At 46.2% G+C, this 18084-nt stretch overlaps 1 protein-coding gene across 9 annotated transcripts in view; it reads left to right on the top strand.

Annotated features, from left to right (window-relative positions):
- Nucleotides 1-18084, top strand: part of XNDC1N (XRCC1 N-terminal domain containing 1, N-terminal like) — a 39153-nt gene that overhangs the window by 8467 nt on the left and 12602 nt on the right. For 7 of the 9 annotated variants that reach the window (XM_077866811.1, XM_077866808.1, XM_077866812.1 and 4 more), the window contains 7 exons: nucleotides 180-335; nucleotides 2189-2367; nucleotides 5913-5995; nucleotides 6233-6405; nucleotides 8739-8811; nucleotides 10866-10993; nucleotides 11654-13737. In XM_077866811.1, the coding sequence (XP_077722937.1) occupies nucleotides 180-335; nucleotides 2189-2367; nucleotides 5913-5995; nucleotides 6233-6405; nucleotides 8739-8811; nucleotides 10866-10993; nucleotides 11654-11889 (1028 nt within the window). In that variant the 3' untranslated portion in view covers nucleotides 11890-13737. Of the gene's footprint in view, nucleotides 1-179; nucleotides 336-2188; nucleotides 2368-5912; nucleotides 5996-6232; nucleotides 6406-8738; nucleotides 8812-10865; nucleotides 10994-11653; nucleotides 13738-14736; nucleotides 15457-17061; nucleotides 17275-18084 lie in introns of those variants that run through there. The other 2 variants (XM_077866814.1, XM_077866813.1) reach the window with 2 other exon arrangements.

Raw genomic sequence — 18084 nt, 5'->3', positions numbered from 1 at the left:
TTTGTGGACTGAGATCTCGTCCACTTCAAGTGCTGGCTCACTATGTTCCTTGATCTTTCTAGGCTTCCAAATAGCCCCAGAATAGAAGAATGTCCTTTTCCTACCCAATTCTTTGTGCACAGTAGGGGGAGCATCTGTCTTCCCGTCACCTTTAAATCCTCTCAACCTTTTGTCCCCAGGTAACTGTGGCTGTGCTTTCCTGCAAATTGATGTGGGCCGTTCTTCCTGGTCCCTGGACAGACCTTTTGTTACCCTGCTCCCTGCAACCATGCTCATGTCCTTAGCTGATTCAAAGCAGGGGAAAAACCGCTCAAGTGTCCGCATGTTTAAGGATGGTAAGGAAGGGCACCTCCGTGGCTCAGTTAAGCGTCTGCCTTTGGCTCAGGTCATGATCCCAGGGTCCTGGGATTGAGCCCCATGTCAGGCTCCGCTTTCAGCGAGGAATCTGCTTCTTCATCTCCCTCTGCCCCTCCCCCTGCTTGTACTCATCTTGCACAGTCTCTCTCTCTCTCATAAATTAATAAAATCTTGAAAAATTAAAAAAAAATTTAATTAGGCGACTTCCCTGACTCAGGCCACCTCTCCGGGTCAGGGAACCTCGCCCAGGAGCGTTCCCTATTAAAGCACTCTCGAACCTAAAAAAAAAAAAAAAAAATTTTATTAAAAAATAAAAATGGTAAGGAAGGCGAAAAGCAGAAATGAGAGAGTCTGAGCAAGAAAGATTATAAAAAAGAGATGCTGTGCTGTGAAGCTAGATGACCTGCTATAGAGGGCCATGGAGCTGAGCTGGTTGGTGGGCTTGGAGGAGGGGCCTGTGCAGGTGCTCAGTTATATCTGGGGTAGGTAGGGAGCGAACAGCTGTGTGGTGTGTTTGTGTATGAGTTCTCTGTGATGAGAATAGATGATAGCCGGGAATATTGATAAGCTATGATTTGTATTTACACATAACATGATTGGGTGGAGGTGGCTATAGAACTCTTATTTGTGAGTGGTGTTTTTATTTGTACAAATGTACATTAGTGTGAGTACAGTAGTCCCCCTGCAGTCAACCACAGCCCAGAAGCAGATGATGCTCCCTCTGACATAATGTCAAAAGGTCAAGTAGTAGTGCCTGCATCAGTCACCTCACTTCATTTCATCACGTAGGCATTTTATCATCTCATAGCATCACAAGAAAAAGGGTGAGTAGATTACGATGTTTTGAGAGAGGGAGACCACATTCATATAACTTTAATTATAATATATTACTATAATTGCTCTATTTTATTATTAGTTATTGTTGTTAATCTCTCCCTGTGCCTTATTTATAAGTTCAACTTTATCATAGGTATGCACATATAGGAAAAAGCAGTTTGTATCTGTAGTTTCAAGCATCCACTAGGAGTCTTGGAACATGTGCCCTACAGATAAGGATGGACAACTATACACGTGTTAGTAGAGAATGTTTCTGTAAGTGATAGAAAACTATAGGATGGCTATATTGAGGTACTATACGGTAATTCCTGAGTGCCAATCTATGCAAATCTCTGTGTTCACTACACTCTGCAGAAGAAATATAAGATCTGATTCCTGGCCTCTGGGGATTTACAGTCTAGCAAGGATTTATCTATGTTGAAATTCAGGTGTTTGTAATGTCTCAAAGGAAGAGTGATATGGGAGGAGCACAGGAGGTGCAGGAGCTGAGGTACTACCAGATAGGATAGTGCTGGGAGCTAAAGGTGGAAAGGGTTTGCAGTATTGGTATGTCATAGTGTGAAGGCCATGGAGTGCTGAGGGAGGCAGAGGTCTCGTGGTCCAGGAAGAGTAGATACAGCTCCCTACCAGGCAGGTGGTCACCTCAGACCCCAGAGCTACAGGTACATCCTGTAAAATAAGATAATGAGAAGGTCCCCAGAAAGTTGTAGCATGAAGATGTGCTCATGCCGGGCATGGTGTGGGACGCTGAGGAGGGATGGTGGGAAGGCAAGGCCCTGAGTCTGAGTGCACCTTGATGGGTCTGCATGGTGCTGCATGCCAAGCACCAAGGCATGAAGGGCCAGTTACTGATGACCTCCATTCTTCCTTTTGTTGGAGTTTACCCTATGCAGTCCGTCTCTTCTTCCCTCTCCTCAATACTGACCTTCTCATCCTTTCTCCCTTCCATTCACACATTTCCTTTCCCTCTCATTTTCTTTCTTTTTCCTTTGAGGTGATTTCCTGGCTCCAGCCTCAGGTGAGTCATGGGATCGACTTCGCCTGACCTGCTCCCAACCATTCACACGTCAGCAGTCTTTTGGCCTGGCCTTCCTCCGGGTGTGTTCCTCCCTGGACTCCTTAGATGACCCTGTGAGGGCTCCCTCAGCCCCCGAGAGCTCTAGGCTGAGCCAGGTATGTACGATACTAGAACAAGGACTTCGTATTTTCCTACCTTTTTTTTCAATTTCTGGGTAGAAAGCTGGTGCTTGATTGAGGGATAAACACGTGTGCACGTACACATACACACTCAAATAAAAACATAAATGGGCTTGCTACCCTTTCTTACAGGTGCCAGTTAACACCTCTCCTCCCCATTGATCCGTGGGAGACTCAAGGGAGTGAGCCTTCAGTACAGTGAAGCTATTAGACCACTCATTCTTTATCAAGAGTGAAGTTTCTTTCTGGATTCAAACTTAATCTCATCCTTTAGGCTTAGGTTCCTGTGGGCTATAGCTTTCATCAGACTTTTCCTTCCGGCACCTGCAAGTCCTGGGGCTCACTTACTGTCTGTCCATCATCATTCTCACCTGACCCACCTGCCAGGAGAACAAGTTATAATCTTAGATACGTGTTCTGCAATTTCATCTGTTTTCCTGCCTTCTCTCCCCTCACAGCACACAAATACTGCTAAGAGACAATGGATAGGTATCTGGTCAGTTTCTCTCCCCTTGTCTCAGCCAGTCTTCTAGTTATTTTTTTCCTCCTAAGCCTATTCTGACTCCCCCTGCTTTCTTGCCACTGGTGTCTTCATTAATCTTTCTGATACCCTCCATCATAATTCACTCACAAACAAGTACAAAGACAGAATCACATACAGCTAGAGTCATAGAATTCTAGAGGTGAAAAAATACTTAGAGATCATCAGGCCTCATTCTGCACCTCATTCTCCATCTCAGCTAGGAGAACCTCCATATTCAGATTCACATAGTGACTCAGAGCAGAGGAGGGACTAGAGATCAGTTCTCCTGCCATTGTACCACAGGCCTTCCTATGCACACAGTATAGCTCTAGAAGCTCCAAACATCTGACATCACCAAAAGAAGCTCAGCCCCAGGAGTCAATGTCACAGGTGTCATTGCTGTTAAAGTTACTGAGAAAAACAAGAGACTGGGCGTGGAGAAGAGAAGAGGAGATGCTTTTGTAGTATAGCCTTGGGAGAGACCCAGGGAACTGAGACAAAGTAGAGCCTAGCCTGAGATTTACTCCTCCTTCTTTGGAAGGGCTAAAAAATGCAGCAGGACCAGTGGAAACAGTTCCAGTTCCAGCCAGATTCTGGTGGAAGTGCAGTGCCCAGGGGCTGATACGAATGGAGCTACAGCCCCGTGGCCCCGGCTCCAATTAAACGGAAGCTCTGCGAAATTAGGGACCTGTTTGTCTTACTCCATACTGGTTCTTGGCAGCTAGAACAGAGCATGCAAGTGGGTTTTTACAATAACTGATCATCCAGGGGCAAATTGCAGATAGGAACACCATAAAATTTACCAACCAAACTGAGAGACATTTAAAGTGCAAAAAAGAGTGCCATTAATTATATCAAGACAACAGTATCATCCCAGGCGAATCAGGACATGTGGTCTCCCTAATTATAGGCTAAATAAGAGTTTCTTAGAACCTTTTCCATTTTGGCCATCTAAATTACCCTGCACTGGGGATCCCTGGGTGGCTCAGCGGTTTGGTGCCTGCCTTCGGCCCAGGGTGTGATCCTGGGGTCCTGGGATCGAGTTCCGCATCGGACTCCCTGCGTGGAGCCTGCTTCTCCTTCTGCCTGTGTCTCTCCCTGTTTCTCTCATGAATAAATAAATTTTAAAAAATTTTTTAAAAATTACCCTGTACCTTTAAGACCCAGGTGGGATAGCAGAGGGACTCAGCAGCCCCAGAGCCATAATGTCAAAGGTGTTGAACATTAGTAGCAGAGTGAAACATACTGCACACACCTCAGTGAAACCACGGGGAAAGAGATCCCGAAACATTTCTACTCCTAAGGCTTGGTGCATGGAAATAGGTTGATGGCACTTGGTTTTATAATTTAAGATATCTAAAATTCCATAGGTTTTTTTTCCCTAATGTGTCATTCTAGTGGTATATTATAGTGAAAGCAAAACATAAGGGCTTTTTAGCCCTATGAAATAAGATCTTTTGTGGCACTGGTTTTTCCAGTTAGGAAACAGAAGCACAGAGAAATTTAGTGAGATGCCCCAGGTCATGTGACCAAATAAGCCAAGCGACCTGACTACACTTAATTTGTGCATAGGAGCCCAATTCCTAATCTCATTTAGAGTTAAATAAACCCATCCAGTTATCTTTTCTAGTAACATTCACTGTAAAATTTATGAGACAAGGCAAAGAAAAAATAAAATCCCTGGAAAATTAAAATATTTCAAAATTAGTGATAGGTCCAAGATGAAACTATGATGGCACTTATAAAGTATTAAACCATGAATGCGATTACTTAAATAAATATAACAAGCTGTGAATGTGAACAAAAATACTACTTCTCATATTTGCAGAATGAAGCCAAGGTCATGCTTCACAAGAAAGATGTTTATCTCTAATAGAATCTGTGATAAGGGCGCCTGAGTGGCTTAGTTGGTAGAGTATTGGACTCTTGATTTCAGCTCAGGTCTTGATTTCAGCTCAGGTCTTGATCTCAAGGTCATGAGTTCAAGCCCCATGTTGGGCACAGAGCCTACATGCATACATATTAAAAAGAAGAGTGTGATAGAAGAATCAGAGCTGCAAATTAAGGACAAAATTTTTTACTTCTTTTAAATTCAAGGGAAAAAGGAAATTTGGAAAAATAAAAAAGGAAATAGGTACAAATGAATTGACATGGATAAATTGAATTTTGAAAAATAGAAACTGTAGCACATGCCACATAAAATCTATATGGAAATGATCTATTGCATGATTATCATATGCAGACATTTCTAGAGTTAGAAGTAAAGAGGTTTATAAAATACCTATGATAGTTACATATAGTGGCTACTGCTAGTGGCTAGGCTAATACTTGTGGTATCTATATATACATATGTACATACACATCTCTTTCTATCAATAGGTAGAAATGATGGCTAAAATTGATAGGTTTTTAGTTGCAGGTGAACAAAATTGTACACAAAAGAAATCATACTGGAAATTAAACAATATTATTAAATAATATTTAGAAGAGAAAAATTATAAGAATGTTCTCTTTTGAACTATTTTTAAATACAGAGAAACATGGGTATATTTCTTTCTCTCCTAGGTGTATAAAGAGAGAGAAGTGATTTGAGTTTTGTACCTACACGAATCAATTTTATGTACATACAGATTGAAACTACATATGTATATATGTAGTTTATATGTAGCATATATATATATATATATATATATATATATATGCTTTCCAAAGTTTGCACATGATTGTCAGTCCTCTGGCCCTGTTTTTCCCAAAAGCATATATTCTTTGATCTTTCTGAATAATGACAAAACCCTTAGCATTGGGAAACTAAGTATACAAAACTACTGGATCTCATACCCTAGAGCCGGAAGAGAGTGTGCGCACAAGCAAAAGTACCACATAAAGTTATAATAAATATACTTACTCATTAAGGTGAAGTCCTCAGGTTTGGGACTACCCTGATACTTGGTGGCAGTGCCCCCTGGTGGTGAATGTGTGTTCTCCATTTTCTTCTCAGGGTTCTGATGCTCAGGAGTCTGGTCCCAGTCCCTGGCTTACTAATCCTTCCATTCGGAGGACATTCTTCCCAGATCATCAGATGTATGTAGCTACCAGAATCGAGTTTGCTTGTCCACTTTTCATTTTTTTCTCCTAAAAAAAGGAAAGCCTACCAAATCATTCACAGGCACTAACTGCCTGGTTTCCCCCCACTTAATCACATCCTCTAGACCTAACTCTGTATATCAAAGTGGCTTTCTTGGTTAGATGCTACCGACTTGGGTGAGCAGAATGAGAGTCTCTGTTCTGAATGAAACCAAGTCTCTGTTTTCTCTGCAGGAGCACCAAGGACAATTCAGAGCTTAGGGATATCCTAAAGCACCTGCAGCCAGGGTCTTTGGGACGTTCAGCCCGTATGGTGCTTTCAGCTGCCCGCAGGGTACCCCCTGCGAGTGTGGCAAACACAAAAACCAGCCACGTGGAACCAGGTCCCAGTCACCCAGCCAGCGCAGGTGAGTCCCCACAACCTGCCTTTGGCTCCTCACTCTCCCTAGCCCCATCCTTCCTCCCTGAATCCACTGCTACTATCCAAGGATGCCTTACCAATGAGACTTCATGTGGGAAAAATACAGTTGTCAGTATCTTGTTACCAGAAGAGAAATCAGATACTGTATAGTAATAATTGAAATAACACTGGCCTGGAAGTCAGGAATCCATATCCCTTTGGGCCCCAACTCCCACATCTTCAAAGTGAAGGAATTAAAGCATATGAATAGAGGCCTCTTGCACCATTAATGTCTTGTGATCCCTTCAGAAGGACAGTTAAGTCAGAGTAGTGGTGTATGGAGCATATTGAGTAAAGTAAGGGAATAGCATGATTTTATCACAGAGGAAGAGAGGATTAAAAATGTCGTAGCTCCTACTTTGCACCAGACAATGCAAGGGCACTTTTACTAACTTAAGTATTTAATGTTCATAACAAACCTATGAGGTAGATACTGTTACTGTTATATTCATTTTACAAAAGAACCTAAGGTTCAGAAAGGTTCTGAATCATATAGTTAATAAGTGGCAAAACCAGAATTTGAACCCCAGAGTTCTTGGTTTTTACTGTTCTAGACAGCAAGAGAGAAAATAAGTAGAGTTTCATTGAAAACCTTTAGTTTCACTCATTGCTTCATTGGGAATTTTTTTTTTAAGATTTTATTTATTCATGAGACACAGAAAGAGGCAGAGACCTAGGCAGAGGGAGAAGCAGGCTCCCTGCAGGGAGCCTGATGTGGGTTCGATCCCAGGATTCCACATCCTGAGCCAAAGGCAGACACTCAACCACTGAGCCACCCAGGTGGCTCAATTTTTTTTTTTTTTTTTAATCTGACAAAGAGAAAGAACAGACAAGCAGGAGGAGTTGCAGGCAGAGGGAGAGAGAAAAGCAGGCTCTCTGCTGAGCAGGGAGCCCGATGCGGGACTCAGTCCCAGGACTCTGGGGTCATGACCTGAGCTGAAGGCAGATGTTTAACCAACTGAGCCACCCAAGCACCTTCATTGAAAACATTTTTAAAAAGGAAACAGAAAAAAAATAATAAAATAAAATAAAAAAATAAAAAGGAAACAGTTTGGGCACCTGGGTGGCTCAGTGATCTGAGCCCTAGCTCACTCTCTTGGTTGTTGGTAGGATTCAATTCCTCCTGGGCTGTCAGACTTCCCTCACTTCCTTCACCATGAGAGCCTAGAGCATCTCATAGTGTAGAAGCTTGCTTCATCACAGTAAGCAAGCTACAGAGCAAGGGGGCAGGCAGCAAGAAAGAGGTCAGTGGGGTGCCTGGCTGGCCAAGTCGGAAGACCATGAGACTCTTAATCTCGAGGTTCTAAGGTCGAGCCCCATGATGGATATAGAGATTACTAAAATATAAATAAACTTTTATGAAAAGAAAAAAGTCAGTCTTTTATAACCTAATCACAGGACTGGCATCCTATCACTTTTTGCCATAATCTGTTTATTCGAAGCAAATTACTAGGTTTTGGCTAAATTAAGCAGGAAGCATGAGTACCAGGAGACAGGAATCAATAGGACTCATTTCAGAAGCGGTATGCCATAAGGAAGGATATAGTTTATTATTTTAAGAGACAGAAAATAGGAAGGAACTAATCTTTTGGGGATACCAGATCAGCTAGGCACTGGAGCTATGAAACTACCTTGGAAAATACTAAATACTATATAAAATGTTTCTTAAGTTCCAAATAGCTGGACAAATGGTTGTTGCTGGGTTTTGTTGCCACTCATTGGATAGATATTTATTGAGTATCTCTATGTGCAAGGCTCTGTGCTGGGTGTCAGGAATACCACAGTAAATAAAATAGTAGTGCTGCTACCCAAATGGAGAGACAGCTCCATGTCATACAAGTAAGTCTGAAACGTCAGACTGTGATAAGTACCTCAGAAGCAAAGCATAATAGGATGATCAGATTTAGATTAGAGAATCCAGGGAAAGTGCCTCACACGAATTAGCATCTCATCAAAGACTTGAAGAGTGAGAAAGAATTAGCCAGGCAAAAAAGATAGAAAGAATATTCTTAAAAGAAGGAACATCAGGGTGCCTGGGTGGCTCAGTCGGTTAAGCATATGCCTTTGGCTCAGATCATGATCTCGGGGTCCTGGGATTGAGCCCCACTTCAGGCTCCTTGCTCAGTGGGGAGTCTGCTTGTTACTCTCCCTCTGCCCCTCCCCGCACTCTACTCTCTTTCTCCCAAATAAATAAATCAAATCTTTAAAAAAGAAGAAGAAATATCATATGTGAAGGCCTTTTTGTTCGTGTACTAGATTTAATGAGTATTTCTAACACAGAGCTCAGACCAGAGGAGCAAAACTCCGTGAATGATGTGGGCAGGACAAAGAGACGGAAGGTACAAGCCCACAGGTGAGTAGGTCAACCTGAAAGACCCACATCACCTCCCCAAATCTTATTGCCCTTCTACACCTGTCCTTCTTTTCCTACTTGTGTCTTAGTGGGGTCAGAGAGTACCATTGTTACTCCTACTTGTTTCTTTTTTTTTTTTTCTCCTACTTGTTTCTTTTTTTTTTTTTTTTTTTTTTTTTTTCCTACTTGTTTCTTGATCTCCGTGTCCAGACCTAGAAGGTAAGTAGAGAAAAGATGTCCTTGTCTACATGTTGCTAGTTAGGCAAGGAGGTAGCTCTATAGTGAATTAGAATCTGAAGATGAACATACACTGTGTCTCATGGACTTTGTTAAAATGAAATCTTTTTCTGTTTCAAAGAATACTGTCAAGAAAATAAAAATAAAAAGAACACACAGAATATGTGAGAAAATATTTGCATATCATATTCATAAGGGACTTTTTTTCTAGAATACATAGAGAATGCTTACAACTTAACAATAAAAAGATAACCTAATTTTTTAGGGACAAAAGATCTGAATAGACTTTTCTCCAGAGAAGATATGCAAATGGCCAACAAGCACATGAAAAGATGCTTAATATCATTAGCCATCAGAGAAAAGCAAATCAAAACCACAGTGATCAACCCACTAGGTTAACAGTAATCAAAAAGACAGTAGCAGAGGCTCCTGGCTTGCTCAGTCAGTAAAGCATGCAACCCTTGATCGCAGGGTCCTGAGTTGGAGTCCCACATAGGGTATAGAACTTACTTTAAAAGTAAATTTTTTAAAAGACAATAACAAATGTTGGCAAAGATGTGGAGAAATTGGAACTGTCATACACTGCTAGTGAAAATGTAAAATGGTGCACCCACTCTGATAAAATCTGGCAGTTCTTCAAAAGGCTAAATATAGAATTATCATATGACCCAACAATTCCACTTCTAGGAATAGACCCCAAAGAATGGACAACAGGGGCGACTGGGTGTCTCAGTCAGTTAAAGAGTCTGCCTTTGGCTCAGCTCATGATCTCAGGGGATCAAGCCCTGCATCTGGCTCCCTGCTCAGGTGAGCAGGGAGCCTGCTTCTCCCTCTCTCTCTGCCCTCCCCCCCACACACTAGTGCTTCTCTCTCTCTCTCTCTCTCTCTCTCTCTCTCTCTCAAATAAATAAAATCTTTTAAAAAAAAAATAATTGAGGGGATTCCTGGGTGGCTCAGCGGTTTGGCGCCCACCTTTGGCCCGGGGCGCGATCCTGGAGTCCCGGGATTGAGTCCCCTGTCGGGCTCCCTGCATGGAGCCTGCTTCCCCCTCTACCTGTGTCTCTGCCTCTCTCTCTGTGTCTCTCATGAATAAATAAAATCTTAAAAAAAAAATTGATAACAGGTGTTCACACTAAAACATATAGACAAAGGCTCATAGCAACATTATTTATGATCGTCAAAAAGTAGAAACAGCCCAAATGTCCATCAACTGATGATCAGATAAACAGGATGTGGTATATTGATACCATAGAATATTGTTCAACCATGAAAGAAGAATAAAGTACTGATGCAAGCTACAATATGGATGAATCTTGAAACATGCTAAGTGACAGAAGTCAGTCAAAAAAGACCACACAGTATATAATTGCATGTATATGAAATGTCCAAAATAGACAAATCCACAGAGACAGAAGGTAAATTAGTAGTTGCTAGGGCCTGGCAGGGGGGCAGGGGGTGTTTAGTGACTACTAGTGGGTTTAGGGTTTCCTTTTGGGGTGATAAAAATGTTCTAGAATAGGTAGTCGTGGTGGTTATATAGCCTTGTGAATATCCCAAAGCTGTATATTAAAGTATACTTTAATAGGATGAATTTTATTGGATGTGCATTATATCTCAATAAAAGAATAATTTTTAAAACCTGAAAGCAATAAGAGAACTTCTGGACTCAGATGTTCAAGGCTACATGACTTCCCTCAATTTGGGTCCATTAAGCTTCTGCTTCTACATCTAGGAGTCCACACTCTTGTGTCCTAACCTGAGGCTCCTTCAGCCCCTGTGGCCTCTTACTAATAGCTGGTCTTTCTTCTTTCTCACAGGCCTTTATCCAGCTCGAACTCGAGGCCCAACCAGAGGAGGACAGCAAAGGCAGGTCAGAGAGAACATCACCGACCCCAGGCTCAAAGCAGTGAGGTCCAGGACAGTGCACAGTGCCCCGTTTGTGCAGGTGAGCTGCTGGGGCCCAGGGGGTTATTGTGGGACTACGAGGCCTCCCTTGAGGGAAGACTAGGAGACCTGGGAATGTTGCCAGGGAACATTCGAGCTTGGACTCCTGGTCTTCTCCACGGTTACATACAAGTCCGCATTGAACACATGCTCACATTGTGTTGGCCAAGCTGAAGAAAGGACTCAGGCCCTATCCCCAGAGGAAACATGAAACAAAACAATATGAAATACTATCAGAGAGAGCCTAGCATTTCCTTCCCAACTGTTTCCTCCGGGTCCCAATTCTCTAAGTCCCCGTTCAAATGGTGCTTATCTGCCAAATCTTGTCTGATCTTTTCAGATCATCTTTCCCAGCTGAGCCCCTGCAGCATTCTCAGATTACCTTGCACTTAGCACATCTCACCTCTGCTTTGTTTCACAGCCGCCTGTGGCCGTAGCTTCTCTTTACCCCTGAACTCTGCAGTGCAGAAGGACTTGCCTAGGTCTCTGCCCCCCCAGCTCCGGGCACAGTGTAGGGCCTACAGTAAACCCTTGATGAATGTTTGCTGTCAGGTGTAGAATATCCAGCCAGAATAAATTTCCCGCAAAAACAATCACATGGGGGTGGCATCCTGCCTGGAAGTGGGCCCAACTTCGCTAACCTCTTTCTCTTCCCCCTTAGGCTCCTTCAGCACCGAGGTTCTTCCCTGGCATGCTGCCACTTGTGGAGAGACCTCCCTGCCTCTCCCAGCCTCGCCCTCCTCATCACCATCTTCATCGCAGTCCGTGCTATGGGTGTCCTCCCCAGAGAGCTCACCATCCGCTTCCTGGGTCCAGTGCCCTATATGCCAGTTGTGGTTCTTAGCAGGAGAAATAGAAGAACATGCCAGCACATGTGGGGAGGTCCCACAGACATGAGCCAGGAAGTCCTATGGTTTTGGCCTCCCCACCCTCTATGACTGACACTGGGGCGTGGACCTCACAACAACTGAGAAGAGCTGATAATGCCAAGCTGCCCTCTCTTCTCTCCACTGGTTCCCTCAGGACTCTGCCTGAGGGCACATCTGGGCCCAACCTGGTCTCCACTCCCAATTGTCAAGGCTTCTGTCGCTATGGCACCCTATTCTCCCAAGACCACTCCATCCTTTTCCCCTTTGTAACTTCTGGGTTAGAACTGGTGATCTCTCTAGGGCTTCGGGACACAATCCAGAATGCCTTCCTCTCAGTGAGTGATGCACACCCTCATGTTCGTTTTCCTGAAAGGAAAACTGAGACCCAGTGAAACAAAAGGACTGCCTAGCAAATAAGATCTTGTGGTATACTTGGAAGTTGAGGGTGATTTTTGAGCATGAGACTAACCTTTAGCATCCCATGACCTTAACCCCCAGTATCATGTGTGGATTCCCTCCCTAGATACAATCAAGTAACAGTGTTGCTTGAAGAACTTGAAGCAAGTTCTTTATCTTGGACCCAGAATTAACCCTCAGTAACAGAAAACCCCTGTCATCCTGCTTGCAGAGCCCTTCTAGGGATCAGATGGGTTGATGACTAAGGAATGGATCTCAGCTTGGCTGCGGAACCTTGCGCAAATCCCAGTCCCCATTCCCATCTGTACAATGAGGCAGTTGGACTAGAGGGTCTCTAAGGTCCCCTCCACCTGTGACATTCTCAATTCTATTCCCGCCTTTCTGGAGCAACTACATCCTCTCCCCTTTCGCCAAAGTTTTCACTGTGTGTTGCTCACAAGTTCCTCTGGTCTCCAGGGTACAGGGCAGAAGGGGCGCAGCTGGTCCTGGCAAAGGGATGGCTCAGGGCGGGGTTTTGAACTCAAGAGTAGGAAAGAGGAAGCTGGGCACAGTCAGGGGAGCCAAGGAGCAGGAGAGCAGGAGTTAAATCTTTCGCTCCCTACCAGCATAAGTGGGTGCAGCCATGGACCTCCTCACGGTAAGAGGCCTGCTCTCCTACTTTTCCTCATCCTGGTCCCATTTCTGGCCATAGTTAAACAATAGATTGAGCCTCAGGGGTGGTAAGGACATCCTAGCTGCCATGCAGATGACGGATATTGCCATGTTGGTGGAGGAGAGCCCTTGGTGCTCCAAGCCTGAGCCCAGAGAAAACAGTAAGGATGGGCTAGGCTTGGTACAAGAGAGGGGCAAGGCAGCACTGATGGAGAAATGCCACTCCAAGTAGGAGAGGACAGAGCCAGGGAAGGTTGGTGGGGGAGGAGCATTAGGATCTGCTAGGAGGCCTGGACAGAGCTGAGAGGCTGCGGAAAAGCCCAGTTCAAAGACCCCTGCGTGGACGTGTCTGGACCTGTCCGTTGGAGGCTCTGGGATTCTCAGAGGGATGAGCAGCTGGGAGGTGAAGTCAACAAGATAGCTGAGTCCTGGGCAGATCCTATGTTAGACTCCCCTGCCTACCTGCTTTAACCTGCCCTTTCTCGGGGTGCCCACACTACCATGCTTGTGTGGGTTCCTATGAGGGTAGAAGCTGTGCTGAGGAAGGGGCCCCCAGGCAGACCCAGGCCTGGTACTTCCTCACGTAGGAATCTACACAAGAAAATGTTGACTAAGGAAATGTTTGTAATCTTCGGTGCTGCTCGTTTTTAAGATGGTGGAGGTGACCATAAACTAACATAGCTCTAGAAGCTGGAATAGGATTCTCCCTTAGAGCCACCCTGACACCTTGAGTTTTTAGCCCAATGGTACTGACTTCTGAATTCTAATCTCTAGGACTGTAATAATAAATTTGTATCATTTTAAGCTATTTTTTTTAAAGAAAAAGATGCTTTTCCAACCAAGACCAATTTTTTAAACGTCAGTATTTCAGTAAAAGGGGTATTTATTAACAGCATAACAAATCTATACAAGAAGCTATTATTACTATGTTATGAAAGGGTATTTCCAAAATGATTCCTAGAAAATATGGACATGAAATGTATCCCCTATACAGACACAATTTTGGGGGGAACATTCGTATTATAATTAAGATGATTACATTAGATATACCATATATACTAGAGTATAGGGTGTATATTTGATGTAGAATTTAATTTCAGAGTAATACATAGATAAAGTTGGTAACATTACTTTCCTTCTTAAAAGAAATGATATATTTATTTTTTTACATTTTCATATCACACATTTTGGATGTTTTGAACTAGCAAATATTTCAGAAATCCAAAACTAGTAACAGTAATTCCTGTTTGAGTTGAGAAGTAGCATAAAAAGTGTAGTTAAGAACACCAGCTCGGGGCAGCCCCAGTGGCGCAGCGGTTTGGCGCCACCTGCAGCCTGGGGTGTGATCCTGGAGACTCGGGATCGAGTCCCATATCAGGCTCCCTGCATGGAGCCTGCTTCTCCCTCTGCCTGTGTCTTTGTCTCTCTGTGTCTATGAATAAATAAATAAAATCTAAAAAAAAAAAAAAAAAAAACACCAGCTCCTCAGCCAGGCTGCCTGGGTCCCCATCTCATCTAAGTGGCTTTGCATATCTGTACCCCAGTTTCCTCTCCTGTTGAAGGGTGGGGTGACTGCCTCTACCTCACAGAGTTATTGAAAGGAGTGAGTGAGTTACTGTACTTGAAAAGCACTCAGAAAAGTAGCATATAGAAGTACTGCATAAAGTGTACTTTGAAAACAACACTAGTAGGTGTTCGGGCTAAAGCAAAATAGTATGGTGGTTGGGGTTGAGGCCTAAGGGAAGAAGCGTGAGGGAGCCGCCAAAAGCAAAGGACTGAGGGGTCCCCCTCTCCATCCTTCCTCCAGCCGCAGCCCACCTGGATGGAGATCCTGAACAAGAAGCTGAGATTCCCACCTCCGCTGCTGGCTGCCATCCAGGAGGGGCGCCTGGGCCTCGTGCAGCAGTTGCTGGAGTCGGGGGTCGAGGCAGCGGGCAGCGGGCCAGGAGGGCCCCTGAGGAACGTGGAGGAGGCCGAGGATCGCTCCTGGAGGGAAGCTCTCAATCTGGCCATCCGGCTGGGCCATGAGGCCATCACTGACGTGCTGCTGGCCAATGTCAAGTTTGACTTCCGGCAGATTCACGAGGCCCTGCTGGTGGCCGTGGACACAAACCAGCCAGCAGCCGTGCGGCGCCTGCTGGCCCGGCTGGAACGAGAGAAGGGCCGCAAGGTGGACACAAGGTCTTCCTCGCTGGCTTTCTTTGACTCGTCCATCGACGGCTCGCGCTTTGGCCCCGGGGTCACCCCACTGACCCTGGCCTGCCAGAAGGACTTGTACGAGATCGCGCAGCTGCTCATGGAGCAGGGCCACACCATTGCCCGGCCGCACCCGGTCTCCTGCGCCTGCCTCGAGTGCAGCAACGCCCGCCGCTACGACCTGCTCAAGTTCTCCCTGTCCCGCATCAACACGTACCGCGGCATGGCCAGCAGGGCCCACCTCTCCCTGGCCAGCGAGGACGCCGTGCTGGCCGCCTTCCAGCTCAGCCGGGAGCTCAGGCGCCTCGCGCGCAAGGAACCGGAGTTCAAGGTGGGACTCTCAGACCTCCCGCCCCGGGTCCCCAGAGCCATCCTTCCACACGGCCCGGTAGGCTTGCGGTGGGTATTCCGAGGTGGGGGTTCAGGAAGATGAGGAGGCCTTGTTCTGTTCTCAGTAGCCCTTCATTTTAATGGGGGAGTTGCGGAACCCCACCCTGAAGGAAGATCTCCTTCCAAGGGCAGAGAGCCATCGCTTTAGGGGCGCCTAGCTGTGGGGGCGGCACACGCCCTACCCTAGGGATGCCCGAGTCTAAGGGAGGCGGGAGGGCACAGATAGAAAAGCAGCTAGACTTAGAGATGACATTAGTGAAACCCGCCCTTTCTGAAATCCTCCGTGAGGTCCCACATCAACCATTGTGTGTTGAGGCCTCAAGCTTGTGCTCAGAAGCAGGGAAGAGCAGAGTGAGGTGGCCAAGGCCCTCCTAGTGAAGCCGCTCAGCTTCACTACGTGCCTCAGTGGAGAAGGCTCCCTGGCTTCCAAAACCCAGAAAAGAGAGCTCAGGAGGCTACAGCTGTTGTGTTCAGGGCAGACTCTTTGGAAGAAGCAGAATGAATCTCCGCTACACAGCCAAGCAGTTTAATACAAGTGAAGAGGAGGAGGGAGCATATTTGCAGTAGGGGTGCAGTCCAAGCAAAGGCTGCCACGTTGAAAAAGTAGATGAGAGTAGATCATCTCACGGTGATGAGAGCAGGGGCCTGCAAGCACGGGACAGAGAATGTGTGAGGGGGAACAGGGAGGCCTGGTGGCAGGCACTCATCAGGAGCCATGAATTCCACCAGCCCAGTTCCATCCCTCACTCATCCACCGACATCTCCTCCGTGCCAGGGGGACTCGGTCCCCAGGGTATCGGAACAGAGGCCTAAGGAAGGATGTGGCTCTTGCCCAATGAGCTGGAGAAAGAGCACGCTGCTTCACCAGAGTTGTGGGAGAATCAGAGCCCCCATTTCACAAGTAGCAGGAAAGTGGGGTCCTTCCAAAGGACTTTTCTTCTGCGCTCACAGCAGCCCACAGAAGGAGGCAGCAGGGATTGTCAGCCCCGTGCCCCAACGTGTCACCAGTGTGACACCACCTGAGGGCCAGTGGAGGGCTTGGGCCCAGCCTCCTGTAGTTCTCACCTGTGTTCTCTCTGGGATTGGGGCCCTGAGTAAAACTGAGGCTAGGATGGGGAAAGTGGAGGCAAGAACTGCCTTACCCGTGTCTGCTTCTAAAACTGCCAGCTTCTTGTGCAAAGTAGGTGCTCAGAAAAATTAATGAAATGAACACAAGGAAGGCATGAGGAACAGGACGAGAAGTGGGACAGGAAATGGACTAGAAAGGGGAGATACAAAGGACAGGCAAGGGGGGTTGTAATGACTTAGAGATGAGGTGAGTGGAGCACCAGAGAAGCAAAATTGATGCAAGAGGCATCTCACAGCAAGGAGAAGAGCTGAGGTGGCAAAGAAAGGACATCTGACTCAGGGTGACATCCCATGTGGGGAAGTGATGGCCTGAGGCAGGACAGAGGTGGCCCAGGCTCACTGTTGGGGGGTTGAGGGCCGGCTTCACGGGGCGGGGGCTGCAGTGGGGGCAGGCACACACGGACCTGTTTCCCTACAGCCCGAGTACATTGCCCTGGAGTTGCTGAGCCAGGACTATGGCTTTGAACTGCTGGGCATGTGCCGAAACCAGAGCGAGGTCACTGCGGTGCTCAATGATTGGGGCGAGGACAACGAGACTGAACCTGAGGCTGATGGCCTGGGCCAGGCCTTTGAGGAAGGCATCCCCAACCTGGCGAGGCTGCGACTGGCCATCAACTACAACCAGAAGCGGGTCAGCTGGGCCCTGCCCCAACCCTCACCCCCGCCCCCATCCCTGCCCTGCTGTGGCTGGGCAGCCCCTGGTACAGCCCAAATAAGTTCTCTCCTTGCCTTCCTAGATCATGATCCCAAGCACCCTTCCATCTAGGCCCTTGGCCCTGTGGGTCTCCTCACCTTCCTCCTTACCTTTAGTCTAAGCCCCTAACCTCTCCCCAGCCCTGGCAAGTCCCATTACCCACCAGGACCCTACCTTCAGCTCAGACATCTGGGTTTCACTCAGCTCTGCCTCTGGCCTATATAGTAAGTTTGGTCCAGTCTTATTCTGATGTTAGACTTCAGTATCTCTCCCTATACAGCAAGATTAGACTAGATCTCTGAGGGCTCAGATATCAAGTGTTTCCATTATTCCCCACCTCATTAGATGCCTGTTCCTATAAGCTAAAGACTTTTAGCCTCCCCATCCCTTACTTCTCCCTCTCACCCACCCTCAGATATCCTATCCCACCAGGAGCTTAACCAAAAACCTCCTTTCATAATAGTTTCTCTGGCCCTGTCCCCCAAGACACCAAACCCTACTTTCCCTGCTCCTGTCATCCTCAAGACTGGTGCCCCACATCTCTAACAAGACAAGAACCCCTAAGGATTCTGCAACTTGGGTACCTAGTCCCATCCATCACTGCCTGACTTAGATTCAAGAATGTAGGATCTGAGGGCACCTGGCTGGCTCACTCAATAGAGCATCTGACTCTTGGGTTGTGAGTTTGAGCCACCCATTGGGTAAAGAGATGACAGAAAGAGAGAGAGAGAGAGAGAGAGAGAGAGA

Source organism: Canis aureus, chromosome 23 (genome assembly GCF_053574225.1).
Source record: "Canis aureus isolate CA01 chromosome 23, VMU_Caureus_v.1.0, whole genome shotgun sequence".
Lineage (NCBI taxonomy): Eukaryota > Metazoa > Chordata > Mammalia > Carnivora > Canidae > Canis > Canis aureus.
This window is presented reverse-complemented; position numbering and strand designations above follow the sequence as displayed.